Source organism: Candoia aspera, chromosome 3, assembly GCF_035149785.1.
Source record: "Candoia aspera isolate rCanAsp1 chromosome 3, rCanAsp1.hap2, whole genome shotgun sequence".
Taxonomy (NCBI): Eukaryota; Metazoa; Chordata; class Lepidosauria; order Squamata; family Boidae; genus Candoia; species Candoia aspera.
Genome location: NC_086155.1, coordinates 122368650 through 122383588, shown reverse-complemented (window position 1 = coordinate 122383588; position 14939 = coordinate 122368650). Strand labels below are relative to the sequence as shown.

Here is a 14939-nt window from a genome sequence, read left to right as displayed (position 1 = left end):
AGTGTAATGGAAGTCCCTTCCTAAATTTTTTCAGATGTCAGAGTCATCAAGTAATATAAGTATTCTCTCTGTAATTTTACAAGAAAAAGATCCATTAAATTAATTGATAACATGATAGGAAAAGATAAACTGGAAAACATCTGCAGGATTTAGTCAGACTTTTTTTTTTGAGGACTAAGAGAAATGGTATTCTCTTTCCTCCTTCCTCCCCTTCATTTTATTTGTGATCAGGCCTAAGTTGGCCCTCACAGAGAACAATACTATAGCGCTACAGTGCTCTATTATAAACTTGAAAATAGCTTTTGTTCCATTCAACAGGATTAATTTCCAAGTAAGTATGCACAAGTTTGTGACCTGATTAATACTGCTTTCCTCTAAATTTAAAACTATTAAGTATAAAGAAAACAGTAAGGAATGCATATAAACCTACTTAATTATACCATTATAAACCAGCTAATAATTGAATAGGTTTTTTTATTCAGTGCCCACTATTTCATAACCTTAAATTAATGATATCTGATTATATTTTAAGCAAAATCGGTGGCGACACTCTAAATTGGCAGGTTAATCCATGTTGATTCAGAGTTACTTTAGAAAGACAAAAGCAGAACAAAAAATGTCATAAGAAAACCCACCAAATAGCTGTATGAATTGGTTCCTAGTTGTAATAAACTTACTATTTGCCTAGAGAACCTTTATTTAGAAGTCAGTGTCATGAAAAAACAAACAAGCATTATTTGAATAACTTTTAATTACACATGCTATTAATATCCAAAATGGATCATATTTTACTTCTTCTGCATGCAGGTATAATTCTAATTATGGTGTTGGAATGTACAAACTTTTGTTATTGAAATTTTACAAATGAAATTCATATGCATTGTCTTTATTACTCTTGGGTAATATTATTATGCAGACTGGAAATGATTGGATATTAATCTTTTAAGTATTTTATTTTGTAGCATCTCTATAGCAGGCCCACATTTAATAGACAACATTTTTGAATTTTTTTTAAAGAATAACCCCAAATTGAGTACAAAGGGAACATCAGTATCAGAGGGTTTAGTTCTCATTTTTATGCTTATTAGTGGCTAATGTTTTTTCATATGGTAATGACTTATATCTCATTATGTTTCCAGGGATTATAATGTTCTTTTTTTCTCATTCTTTTCAAACCCCTGTTTATATGTGTGTATTTTTTTCCTCTGCCTAGACCTGGTTAACCATTTCTGTGAACAGGTCCTCAATTTTTTACTTTGTCCCTACTTTCCTGTCGTAGCCCCATCTTCCCCTGGTGTCGACTCCGTACCCTTACAGCGCACAGGCAGTCAACTCGGCACGCAGAACGCATCAGCGACCTTCCAGAGGGCCAGCTATGCAGCAGGCCCTGCCTCCAATTACGCAGATCCCTACCGACAGCTGCAGTATTGTCCTTCTGTTGAATCACCATACAGCAAATCTGGACCAGCCATCCCACCTGAGGGAACCTTGGCTAGGTCACCTTCTATTGATAGCATTCAGAAAGATCCCAGGTGGGTGCAACTTTATTTTTTCTATAATCATTCATTCATAAAGAGATTTATAGCTGCAACCACGAGGATCAAGGTGGTAGATTATTGCATAAATAAATAACCCAATTACATATTTTGAATGTAGTACTATTTCATAAGCCAAACCAATTGGCCAGCAATAATGTTACAAAAAATGGGCTTTTATTAGCACTTTTCCAACCTATTTGCATTTTTAAGAACAAAAATAAGAAAATGACACACACAAATGCATATTATAGTGTCCTCCTCTTCTGTCTTCCATGGAACTTGTTCTACAAACATCTTGCATGTAATTGATTTATGTTAGTGTTTTTAATTACTTTCCTGTTAGTAAAGGACGTGTTTCTTTTTGTTTAAATATTTTTGAAATGCCACTAGATTTCCTAGGCTGGGAAGCTGGTGTTAAATAATGTTTCCAAGGATATTGTCATATGAATCTCTTGATTTAAATATAAAAGATTGGAATCAAGCTAGGGTTATTAAATACGCAAACAAATTTAATTAAAAATATGCTATTGGTTTTTACAAGGCTTCCGTTGCCAGGTCATATGACTTTCATGCCATTTAAGCAGGACACAGAAAAATGCAAAGTCTATCCAGACATCATTGTTCAGCTAGTTTTTAAACCTTATTTGTTGAACAAGCCATAGTGATCTAATTAGCATATAATTCTTAAACATAATGGGTGGATTCATACATATTACATTGTGGTAGAGCATTATATACAAAAAAGGTCATGTTGTTAGGCTTTTGCCTGTTTTTTTTTTTAAATTATTGTGCACTGGATGAATTCTTCGTTTTTGTCCTTTTTCTTGTTTCCATTGTAATACGTTTTCTTTAACTGCCTTGTATTTCACCTTTTTTCCTAATAATTTTTGTTATGGTAAATATTAAAGTACTCAAGCAGATTATTTTTGTAAGTATTAATAACAGTTGCTGGATGACCCCCAACTCATTCCTGTTGCATTATAATTTTACATTTTGATCCGAGGGCAGGCCACGTACACAAATGTAGCAGGCAGCTGGCCACTAGGATGGAAGGCTGGGTAACTTCTTCCAGAAATAGTATGGATCTTCACAACCTGATCTGGCTCCTGCTTTAGGGTAGTAGCTTGATAGTTCCCTGCCACCAACACCTGTATTCCAAGAGGCCCTTACCTGGTGTCCATCCCCTAACCCCAGTGTGCAAGAGAAATAAGCCCACAACCTGGGCTGCCTTACTGGTGATTAAGAGAGTCAGAATGAAACAAACCCAACAACAAGTAATTTAAACAGTGTAACCTCCAGGCCACGTATCAGCATGTAGCTAGAAAATTCATTTCTTCCTCACCCACTGGGAGACAGACCAATCTCACAAGAGATCAAACATTACTGAAGCAGGGAATGTAAAATGCCAAAAAAACTTTTTAAAAAATAGTTTTAGGTATTAAAATGCAAATGTTCAATGTTGGAAGAAATAAATAACAGAGCTGTTAGATCACAGGAAAACAGCAGCTGACAAATTAAACAAGGAGAGATCAAAAGAAAATAAAGACCGTAAGATGATGCTGGTTTTCTACCAATCTGTAAAAAGACTGAAGGATTCAAATTATTACAGAACGTTAAAATAATCTAAATAAGAATAATGGCTTCATGCTCAGACTGTATATGAATAAAGGCTGAAATTAGACACAGTTCACTAGCTTATACAGAGAAATAACAGCATTAGGCCATGAAACTTGACATAGCACCGCACAGAAAACATAAACCTAATGCAGTTCCTGGCTAGACACATCACCCATAGCACTTTCTGAAGCAAAGGGCCCCCTGCTTCAATTACCTGGGCGTTCTAGCTTTCTGGAGGGTACAAATGTTAATCAAAGGCTGTGGGAAATGATTTTAGATCCATGCTTTTATCCCAGTCTCATTTCACAGTTTCTTTTTCTCTCCAGCTGGAGGAGAGGCTGAAGTAACTGACTCTGGGTATGTGATAAAACGTGTATTTCTCTCAGGATGTGTATTCTGTGTCTGACCTAAACTGTTGTGAATGTCTGGCACTTAACCAGCATTCAGAACAAGAACTATAAAATAAATGTTAAACAATTTTGAAAAATGAAATCCAGCTCATCTACTCTAGAAAATCCTTAAGCCGAACTGCCTCTAAATGTTTCCTTTATTGTAATTGTTCAATTATTTGCCACTTTCCTTTCTTTCTCATACTTCCCAGTTATTTACCAAGTAATACATGAGGGATCTATATGAAATCCACGTTTTTTCCAGCTCTTGCAGTAAAGATTTCTGAACATGCTCTATATCTGCATTGTAGTGGGAATCTGATAAATTCCTAGAAACCTTTGTTAGAAAAAGTTGGAAATTTAGGAAGAGAACTCAGCTTTAGACAAGATATAGTATTGTTTCAGTTATTGTGCAATTTTATTATTTTTTAATGAAACTGTTGACTACAGAATCCTTTTCTGCACCAGTGACTTATACTGCCTATCGCTACACTGACAGCTTCTTACTAAAGTGCAGGTTAGATTTTCTAGTTCTTACAAGTTATAATTGTACTTCAAATGATTAAAACCATGGGTTAGGAATATGTGGTGTGTATGCACGTATTAGAGTTATGCAGTGTTTTCGCTTTGATTCCAAAAAGGAGATTCAGGGCACATGGGAGCAGAAGTGTAGCTCTGTCTGCGTCTCTTTAAAGTAGCTATATCTTTCCCCAGGTTTGCTCTTAATCCCAGGAAAAGGCATGGTTGCTTTAAGAAGTGCAAATAGGAGCTACATCTATGCACCTTTTTGGAGTCAAAATTGAAGCACTGCACAACCCTAACACATAAATACATATATTCTATAAACACGTACAAACACAAACATCTATACCATAAATATAACTTGTAGAGTTTGTGTTTGAAAGAATCTATTTATTGAGGGAGATTATGGCAGTGACAAGTGGAATTCTGCAGAGATGGACCCAGTCGTTGGGCATGTAAGACAAAGAGCACCAGTGAGAAAATCCCAGTTGTGCTTGTTATGTCTTTTGAAAATAAATAACCAGTTGGAAAATAGGAAAAGCTCTTATACACTATTAATTTTTCTTCCTTTACAAATACCTGAAATAGTTATGCAATTTATTGGTAAAAGTGAAAAAGAATTGCTAGTACCAGTATTTGAGTAATTGAGTAAAATATCTGAAAGAGTGGCTATTTTCACATAAGTCATCATGCCAGGTTAACATTAGTTATAATAAAAGATTTACCTAGTGAATGTGTCCCAAGCAACATAGCAAACCATAATCAACCCCTTGGATGCCATTTTTTCTTGGTAACCCAGTGACTTTTGCAGTGCCTGGTCAGCCACATACTTCCTGGCAATTTAGTTTTGCTAATGTAATAATTACAACCACAACAACACCTTCAAGCTGCCCTGATCCGAGTAGGAGTCATCAAACAAGTGAGGAAAGGCAGATGACTTCGTCACTGTGTATGTGGTGGGGGCGGGGAGTTCCTGCAGGGATGAAAAACAAAGTAAGAACAACAGCTGTGGAAGTGACCTGAGTTTGTGGTCACTCTTTCACCCTGCCTCATTTTCTTGAATGGTTAATATTTATTAACAATAGTGATAGTTAGCTATTATTAGAGCTATCAGACCTGGATTGCAAAATTCAAGACAACCATTAGATGGCATTAGATGAACCACCTTCTGCATCTCTTTGCTGCCATCTAGCAGTGTTCCACATTTTTGCAGCTCCAATCTGGTGGCCTTGATCGTTATTCTGGATTTGCACAACATGCTGGTCTGTAGTTAACGCTGTTATGTTAAAACAACTGATTAACAACCAGTTATTTACATCTGGTGGGTTTTGCAACCCAGATACAGTATGCCCAATTTAACCTATGGTCTGTGTTCGGATGATACAATAAAAGGGCTACCAATATTTGGGCTGCAAACTTCTGAACAACCATTAGAAGACAACAAAGAGTTGCAGTTTGCTGTAACCCTTTGCTTCCATCTAATAATCTTTCAGACTTTTGCAGACCAGATACAGTAACCATACTCCAAACCACAACATAATCAGTCAATGGGCCCCAACTTCACATCAGTTTATTATAATGGCTTGGCTTTGCTGGAATGCTAGATAATGAAAAATTAAATTAATTTTTTTTAATTACATGCAAAGTACATTTAGGCTTTATTCAATTATTACATGGAAGTAATCCCTACTGCAGTTATAGGAATTTCCTATATAGACTTTTATAACTTAGTCACCATAACAAAGTATGGAATTGTTGCAGAAATGTGCCACAGACTTGTTTCTGGCTGATGGGAATGTTCCTGTTAATATTCAGAGGCTTTCCTTCTCTATCTCTTGCTTTGAAAGTTCCATTTCATTCCCTCTGCTGAGTTTAATTTCCTACCATGCAGAGAAGGAAAGTTACTGGCTTAGTGTCTTCAAAGACTTTATGTCAATAGGCCTTGTTGTATCCCTTGTTTTGTTCTCTTTTCTCGGGGAACAGAGCTTAATATCCCATATTCTTTGTGGATCATTGACATTCACATTTGCCCCACTTTCTATGAAGAACACTGTGCTCTTTTTACAAGCAGTTTATTCTTTCACTTTTTCATTTGGAAAAACAACCCATTATGAAAAGTGGCAAATAGAATCTTGATTTTCATGAAAATATTATGAGAATAAAATATGGAGGGCAGAGTATAGCTTTAAGATAAATTGATTTTTTTTTACTGTAAGGAGTTCTTATAGTGTACCTGTCTTATTTATTATGATTTGTTTCAATGCAACACAGAGTAAGAGATCATTAAGAGATAACCAGAGCATAACTTCCAGTATGTGCACTTCTGCAAACCTGTCTCTTCTGTGCATTTATCTTGTTCAATTAACACATTCACATAAAGCCAAGTCAAAATTTACTGTTAGATTCTGTTTTGTTATCTTGTGCCACCTTTGTAGGTAGGTAGGTAGATTGTGTGTGTGTGTGGGTGTGTGTACATGGACATGCATTGTGGTGGATAAGGTGTTGTACTAGGAGTGGGGAGATCTAGGTTTTAGTCTTCCCTTGGGCACAAATGCCAGCTGTTTGAATTGGGCCAGTCACTCTCTCAGGCCTAGACTGGGAAGTTAAAAGACTTCTCTCTATCAAACTGCACTGGACCAGTATGGTAAACTGCACTGGACCAGTCCATAACCTTTAATAAAGAGGTATAACTGATAACACACACACACACCCCAGCATATTCTTCAAGGAGTGACAGATCTGGCAAAATGAGGCAAAATAACACAACTGGGTGGGGGTTGCTATTCACAGCTGCATGCCACATCTTTCCCTCTTCCTTATTCCAGATTCTTATTCCTTATTCCTTATTCTTATGCTATCTTATGTTGTAGAAACTTCACAGTGTTTCCACATTTATAATACTTATCTATCAATTTAATTCTTTAAAAATCCCAGAGTCCCTCTTTTGGGAGAGATGGGTGGTGATAAAATTTGATAGACAGATAGATGGATGGATGGATGGATGGATGGATGGATGGATGGATGGATGGATGAAAAATTATACTTTGATCCTACCATTTGTGTTAGGGCAGCATCTCTATAAATATGCATTATTCTGCTGGCAGGAGAAGTTGTTTATACTAACCAAAAGCACTGAGTAGGTAGCACAGCAAATTTATCATCATGAAAGAAGCTGGAAGGGAAAACAAAAAGTCTTTAAGACTTGAACAAGCCCTTCAGACTAAAAGTCGACAGTATACAAATGTTAACTGTATTGGAATCACATTATTACTATGTCCTTGACCTCAGTTACTGTGGTCAAGATATTAAACAGGCTATGGGAATTCACAGCTGAAAATGCTACCAAGCTATGCCAGCTATCATGTTTTATTACAGCTATAAGATTTCATGGATGGAAATAAATATAAATAAAAATACATATTTCTATACATTTGATATTTATTCAATTTTTCTGTAGTATATATTTGTAAATTCTTGTTTGTTTTATGGGAGGGGGAAGTCCAAGGCTCACTGTAATTTCTTTTTGTCAGAATCAACCAAAGTTTATTGTAATATTCAGATACTGGATTCATGCACTGAACTAAAACATGACTTATTTAATTACAGTTTATTAAATGTTTTGATTAGGCTGACTTCACACAAGGCTAAGTCACAGTGGCTGGTTGTAGTTTAGCATGTGGGTTTTGATTAAAAGTATTTCCACATTACAATCCTATCTTCATGGCAAAAAGGACTCTGGAATTCTATTATGCTAAACACATGAACTATTGTGTTTAGCCTGATATTTTATTAAGTTTTGTCTTTCTGTGTAGTAGATACACAGACAGTTGTGGCATATCCAGAAAACCACGTTTATGTAAATTGTCTTAGTATAATGAGTGAATCTAATCTGTGTGGTCTCCTTTTAAATAAACTTGACAGAATCTCTCCTGGCACCCTAAATATAGTCTAGACCAGAATTACATTCAGCGCTCGCGCTCGCTCTCTCTCTCTCTCTCTCTCTCTCTCTCTCTCTCTCTCTCTCTCTCTCTCTCGCTGTCTCGCTGTCTCTCTCTCTCTTTTTTTCTGGTCCAAAGGAACCACACATGAGCTATCATCATGAAACACCCAAACTATTGTCAAATGAAAGAGCCAGTGTGATGTAGCGGTTAAGGTGATGGACTGGACTGGTAAGTCCATCCTCAGCCATGGAAGCCCATTGGGTGTCTTGGGCCAGAAAGACAAAAGACAATAAATCATAACAATCTTAACAATGAACTGTGGATTTCAAAAGCTGGAAAAAAAATGGGCTTAATAGGTATGAAGAAGGAACCTGACATTCTCATATTATCATAATTTTAACCATTAGTTTAGGATTGCATTCAAAGTAGTTTACAAGCTAAAATGTCAAGAAAATAAAATGATGATTCAAGAAGCATTTCCTGATTATTTGTTCCCTCATAGTTAAAGTAGTAATAAGCACTCAAGGCAACATATGCAAAATAGGAAAAAATCTTCTACTGTATGAATATTAATCATTGCCTTTTCAATTGTTTTTTACAAGAAGAATTAAGACTTCACTAGAGATTTTATCTTCATAATAATTATATTTGTAGGTCCATTATTTGAAAACCATGAATCCCTATTTATGCTTATTCTCTGAAAATAATTTAACGAATAGATGAATATTACCAGGATTAAAGAAAAGGATAGAGCTTAACAGTCAGCCTTACATAGAAGAAGGTATGAAATATAAAGACATTTATATTTATTTATTTATTTATTTATTTATTTTCTTCTTTGCATTTGTCTCACTTAATGAGAGAGTCCATTTGTTCTGCGTTACTCTCTCACGTAGTTCTTAACATGAAGTTTATCAATGCATGATGTGATGAGGGATTTTGTTTCTCGGCCAGCTTGTTGCAGAGCCTGATGCTGTTTACTGCTAAAAAGGGATGACTAGACCATAGTCACCCAGCTGACTTCCATGCCTAAAGGAGGATTAGTTACCTGAGATTCTAAAAGCTTGCGTTACAGAAAGCTTGCATTAAAGAAGGTTTGCATTAAAGAAATGGTTTTATGTTGTAATTCAACAGACCTGATTTAAAAGCAGCTTTGTACTAAATCAGATTATTTATCGTTTAGTCCAGAAGTTTTGCTGTGGACCTCTGGCATCAGGCTCTCAGAATTCTTCCCCATCACCAGCTACCTTCCTGGGGCTTTTATTTGGAACTACTAGCGATTCATCCAAGGGCCTTCTTATGCTCTGCATTCAGCCAGTGCGGACTAGTCAGGCAAAGGATAGTATACTCTCAGCAACGTTGCTTTGACCCTGAGATAACCCAGAGTTCCCCAAAGTCATCTATAAACCTGTTTGCAAAGAATATGGAAATAATTATAATAATGTTTTGTTGTTCATTAATTGTTAATTAAGAAAAAAGAGTTTTATTGAGAAGGGGAGAATTACAAAACAATAAATGTTTTGCTGAAGATAGGCAAAAATTGGGCAGAAAGAGAAAACCATTTTTAATCAGAATTGTTATTTCTTTCTCATAAGAGTAATGTTGCATTTGGTTGTTGTTATTCCATTAAGAAAATTAATGTTTATCTACCAAACCATTTTTCATATACATTTAGGTTTTCTGAATCAATTGATTTTTTTATCTCATATAATTTTTGGATTTAGGAGTCAACTTGAAAAAAGATCTTATGAGCTTCAATTCCCAAAGTATCTAAAGATGTATTTTAAGTATAAAAAGGTGCACTTTTATTTATTTTTGGGCAAGGATTTTGGAAAAAAAAAACAAATAGTATTAAAGTATTATATAAAAGTAGTATAAAAAACAAACATGTTTATGGAAGATTCCCATTTAACCATTGCCATCTAATTCCATGTGTCTGGGACACTGCTTGGTTTTGTGACTAATTGTGGTTGCATAATTTCATGCTTTGAGAAGGGGGACATAGTTTATAGATTTCGATTTCTTCATATAACAGTTTCAGGTGAACAAAGCAAAAATAACATATGAACTGTTGAATCACAAATATTTCAACAGAAGTTCTCATAAAGGCTGTGATAGCTTTCTCCAAAACTCCAATCCTGAGAAACAATTGTATATGTGATCTCTTTTATATATCACATGAAGATATGAGAAAACACACCTAGGGAAACTATTTGTTCAAAATATATTGAGTTAATCAAGAAATTACTAGTTAACAAACTTTTGTCAAAATACGTGCAACCTTGCAATCATAACGGCTAGCTACTATCTATAAAAGTAAGAAAAGCAAAGTTGTGCTCTGTACTAGAAATCAGATTTCAGGGTTAGACTTCCCCAGTTTTGATTTCTAGAACTCCAGTGTTTACTACTGAAATCACAGTGTCATTTATTTCAGTTTCACACACCCCTTTATACATGCCTCATGATTGATATGTGGGAAAACAGAAATATTAAGCAAGTTATGTGAAGTTCAGTATTGGGAATTGTACTTACTCTGTACTAAGCAGTCACATCTCTAGAGTTGTTGGCATTCACAGTAGGGAAGAACTTTACCACTACCTGCAGCTGATGGCCAACAGACTGAAGTGTTTTGCAAAGAAAGAGATCCAATATATTATAATTCGTGGCAAGACATAGCCAAAGCTGTGCTACTGACAAAGATGAAGGCTTACTGGGAACAGGTTAGGAGACTGGATTTAGGGCAGCTTGAGGGGGCAAAGCTGCCAGTATGGATTGATGCATGCTGCGTCTCTTTCATATGCTAAAGGTTCTGTACATCACCCATGAATTTGTGCTGTTCTTGGAAGCCTTGTTTTTGTTCTACTGAAATTACTCATGGGCATGTAAAATGTGATGATTTGCTATGTTACATTACTGTTCACAGAAATCTTATTCATCCTAATCTAGCAAGATTGTGGCATAAGCAGCCTCCTCCATATTTTGTCAGTTCATAGTCTGTGTGCATCCTCATCCACAAGTCTTTAAGCAACACAGTTTATACGTCAGATTTATAAATGTGGCATGTGAAGAGGTGACCAAATTCAGATGGAAGCACTGAATTCTGTAAAATTACAGCAACTTTACATTAAGGATTTGTTGAGAATGAACGTGCCTAAATCCAACAAGAATGATCAAAACCCTGTTCAGTTCATTAAGGCAGGGTGACGTATTTGTGCTGGCAGGGCCTTCCCATATTTTTTACAGAAGCAGGTTTTGTCCTGTAATAAAATTCACAAGTGGCCTATAGAATTCCAAAATACAGAAGAACAAAATTAACTACAGACACTTTACTGAGTGGTAAGAACAGAGCTAAGGCACGTAAAATCTCTCCTCATTCGGATTGGTACTCCTGAAAAAAAGAATCCTGATCACTTGAATGTTACTGAACACACTGTTACAATTTTTAGATGAAAATACTATCAATACAGGTTGAAACCTGCATGCAATCCAGGTTACCTGCTACCCATGTTGGACAATCCCTTGACAAGATTTGCCAGGCAGAAAATACTGTATTCTTTTTAAATTTTAGCAGCGCCCACAGGGAGCCTGAATAACAGGTGTGCAAATGATTCATAGAAGTGCTTGGGGTTTTAGATTTATGTATGAACAGAGACTTTCATTTGCCTCCTCCAGCATACCTACAGTATGTTCAACCTACATCATCATTTGAAATTCATACAGTTTCCAACAGGCAAAAGCTGCAGTTGTCCATTCATTTGCAGAATTGTGAAAACCATATTTGTAGAAGTTACTGGCACTTCTAGTCACCATTTATTATAACTGCGAAGATGTATTTTGGTTAAAAAGATCTGGAACTGAGACTGTTAGAATTTTCCTAAACAGAATTATTTTCTTTCCTTTCCATGCAGCTTGGCATCTGCATCTTCATCGGTCTACATGCTTTCCACTCTAGGGATTTCTTTAAACAAAAAAATAGTTTTTTGATAAATGCATTCAGCAGATTTCACTTGGTGTCCTTATGGGTAGATACACTGACATCTTCATTACTACAACATTTTAAAAACCATGCTTAAGTTTGAAGCAAGGCTAACAGATAAATTTGGATTACTTTCATGCTGAAAGATTTTTATTTGCTTTATTTTTGTATGTATATGTTAAAATCTTATACACATCAGCAAACATTATGTCAGAGCTTAACTATCTCTTGGCCCTAAGTTTGTCTTGTCATTATTAGATAGCCAAAGGAAATTGGAAAGGTTGATAGACTGTAAGTAAAAGCTTTTTGGAAGCAGGTTTTTAGCCTCAAGAATTCAAGCTATGTGTGTCTGTATTGCAGATAGGGAATAGATTGTTCTCTTAACTAGGTTTCTAAAAGAAAACGTAACTGAAGACTCATAAGTGCAAAATGCCTGAAACATAATGGCAGAATTTCTTATTGTTTGGCATTTATCTATCTATCAAATTTATCACCGCCCATCTCCCCCACAAGGAGGGACTCTGGGTGGTTAGGGTTACTACTAAAATTGCTTTATATTCTTTACTGTATTTACAACAATTCTCAAAGACAAATTCTACTCTGGTATACCATTACCTGCTTTGTATATTACAACCTAAGTTTTAATATTCAGGGAGCAAGGCACATTTTGGGAGTATTTTATTTTATAAAATGCATTCCTCCCTTTTTTCCCCTTGATAGATCTTCCAGATGTTCCTATTTTTGTGGATCACTGCTGTCCTTACTCATGACAACTGCAGTGAGGAGGCATGCCCTTGTATTGATTTATAATGCATTCAGTTAGTAACATAATTTGGTTGGGAATCTCCTCATAGGCATAAGAGCTTCTCCCATTCAGCCTGGGTCAGAGATGTATCATCAGCATATTAATGATACCTCACTTGGTGCTGAGAGAGCATCTCTCCCAGCAACTTCATGTAGATACTAAACAAGTTAAGGCATCCCATATCAGAATGCCTACAGATTCAGTCTCTCCCCTCCACTCTCACTGTCTGGATCTGGCCACTCAAGAAGGAGCAGAGCTACTGCAAAACAGTGTTTTCCACTTACAGTTCTTGCAGATGGCCCAGAACAATCCTGTAGTCCGCAGTACCAAATGCTGCTGAGGGGTCTAGCACGACAAGAAGGGTTGTGCTCCCACCATCCATGCCTTACCACAAGTCATCAGCGAGAACGATGCATGCAGTTTCCATCCCATGCACCAGCCAGCAAACTAGTGACCGTTCTCTCTCATACATTATTAGCATAAGCAGACAATAAATATCTTTTTAATGTAAGACATGTGGACTTGCATGGAAAGGCATGTCTCATAATCTGTGACTTAATAAGCCAAAAGTAGCTGACCAGCAACTTATTCTGACGCATTCGATGCCTCACATACTTGTACAGGCTGGTGAGCTACATTACTCTTGGTGCATCAGAATGAGTATCCATATGAAAGGGAGAAGACTTGCTCTGGTATATTATGTGTCTGTACATATATGATGCAAAAAGGAAAAACATTTTTCCTGTGCAGGGCAGAGGAGTTCTGGTTGGAAAGCAGGCAAATCTGGGCATAGAGAACAGTAAAATATCAAGCTGTTCTGTTTTGGAAACTTAATAATATTTTTGGGGTCTAGGTTTATTGTGAATTTTCCAGAAAGTATGTTTCTCAATTGCTACATAAAAGGTGTTTTTAATATTTTCCTCCATTTTTTGGTACAGAATTTCTAAAGTCATAAGATTATAGATATTTTTTTTTCATCATAATTTTAAGATTTGTTTGTTTGTTATGCCTTTCTTAGCATAAATGTTCCATTTTTAAGTAATATGAAACTATTGTTAGCTGGATTTTTGCCACTGAACCCCTCACTCCTTTCTTGTGTGAGACTTGCTTTATGAATACTCCCTTGGAAGAAGAAAATAAGCCAGTGTTGTTATCCTTTAAGTTATTCATGTGAATCTCCCCTGGAAATGTGACAAAAGAGGAATATTTTGCTTGATAAACAGAGAACCCTGCCACCTTAACCAAATTTCATGTAGTACTGCAACTGTAAGTAGAAAGAATTAAATTTATAGAACTACAGCGCGAGTCTATATCCTTTTATTTCTCTCATTTTCTCCCCTGAATGCTGTAGAATAGCATGAGCAAAAAACACACTTCTGAAATGTTCTGATAGCATAGAAGGTTAATAGATGTTCTCTAATTCAGATTGGCTTGTCACTTGAGGGATTTCTTTCAGGTTATGTGTCTCGTTAGCTTTGAAACTCCTGCAGAGGACATTTGTACATGAAAAAATAACAAGGGCCTACCAAAACCAAAGGGAAATGTGCAACCTGCATTTTCAGCAGCATTTTTTTTTTTGCATTGAACAAAATGAGAAGACTGTAGATGACATTAAATGTACAAATGTTTTGTTAAAAGTTTTTTCTTGGTGGTGTGCTATATAAAGACTGTTTTAAGTATTATACAATTTTCTCAGCAAGATAATGCTGCTTATAGACAAAAGTGTTTATTATATCTCCAGTCCAGATTTGCTAAATACTCACTCTATAAAACATAAATACCTTCTTAACTCACTTGACAAAAATCACATATATGCATGACTTCAGGCTGGTATTTTTTCCATATCATGTTTTGAATTTCATGGTAAATATGTCAAGCGTAGAATGGATTTTCTTGCATTGAGAATATGTATGCGTCTGGTCATATGTACAGCCTTCCATACTCATGATATAAAGAGAAATATAATAAAAACTATGATCAAAATTCCTTCTTTCCATACACATAACAATTAGTATTTGAAAAAAATTCCCATTTGCATACATCTTTTTTCTTAGGCCTGTTATTACTCAAGAGCCTTGTGAGGTGGGGCAAGACAATGAAACGAAAGAGAAGGAAAAAAATAACAAGTGGTTCATCTTTGATTCCAAACTC

At 35.8% G+C, this 14939-nt stretch overlaps 1 protein-coding gene across 1 annotated transcript in view; it reads left to right on the top strand.

Annotated features, from left to right (window-relative positions):
- Positions 1-14939, top strand: part of CTNND2 (catenin delta 2) — a 246117-nt gene that overhangs the window by 59873 nt on the left and 171305 nt on the right. The window contains exon 4 of the mRNA XM_063299934.1: positions 1280-1532. Within this exon, the coding sequence (XP_063156004.1) occupies positions 1280-1532 (253 nt within the window). The remainder of the gene's footprint in view (positions 1-1279; positions 1533-14939) is intronic.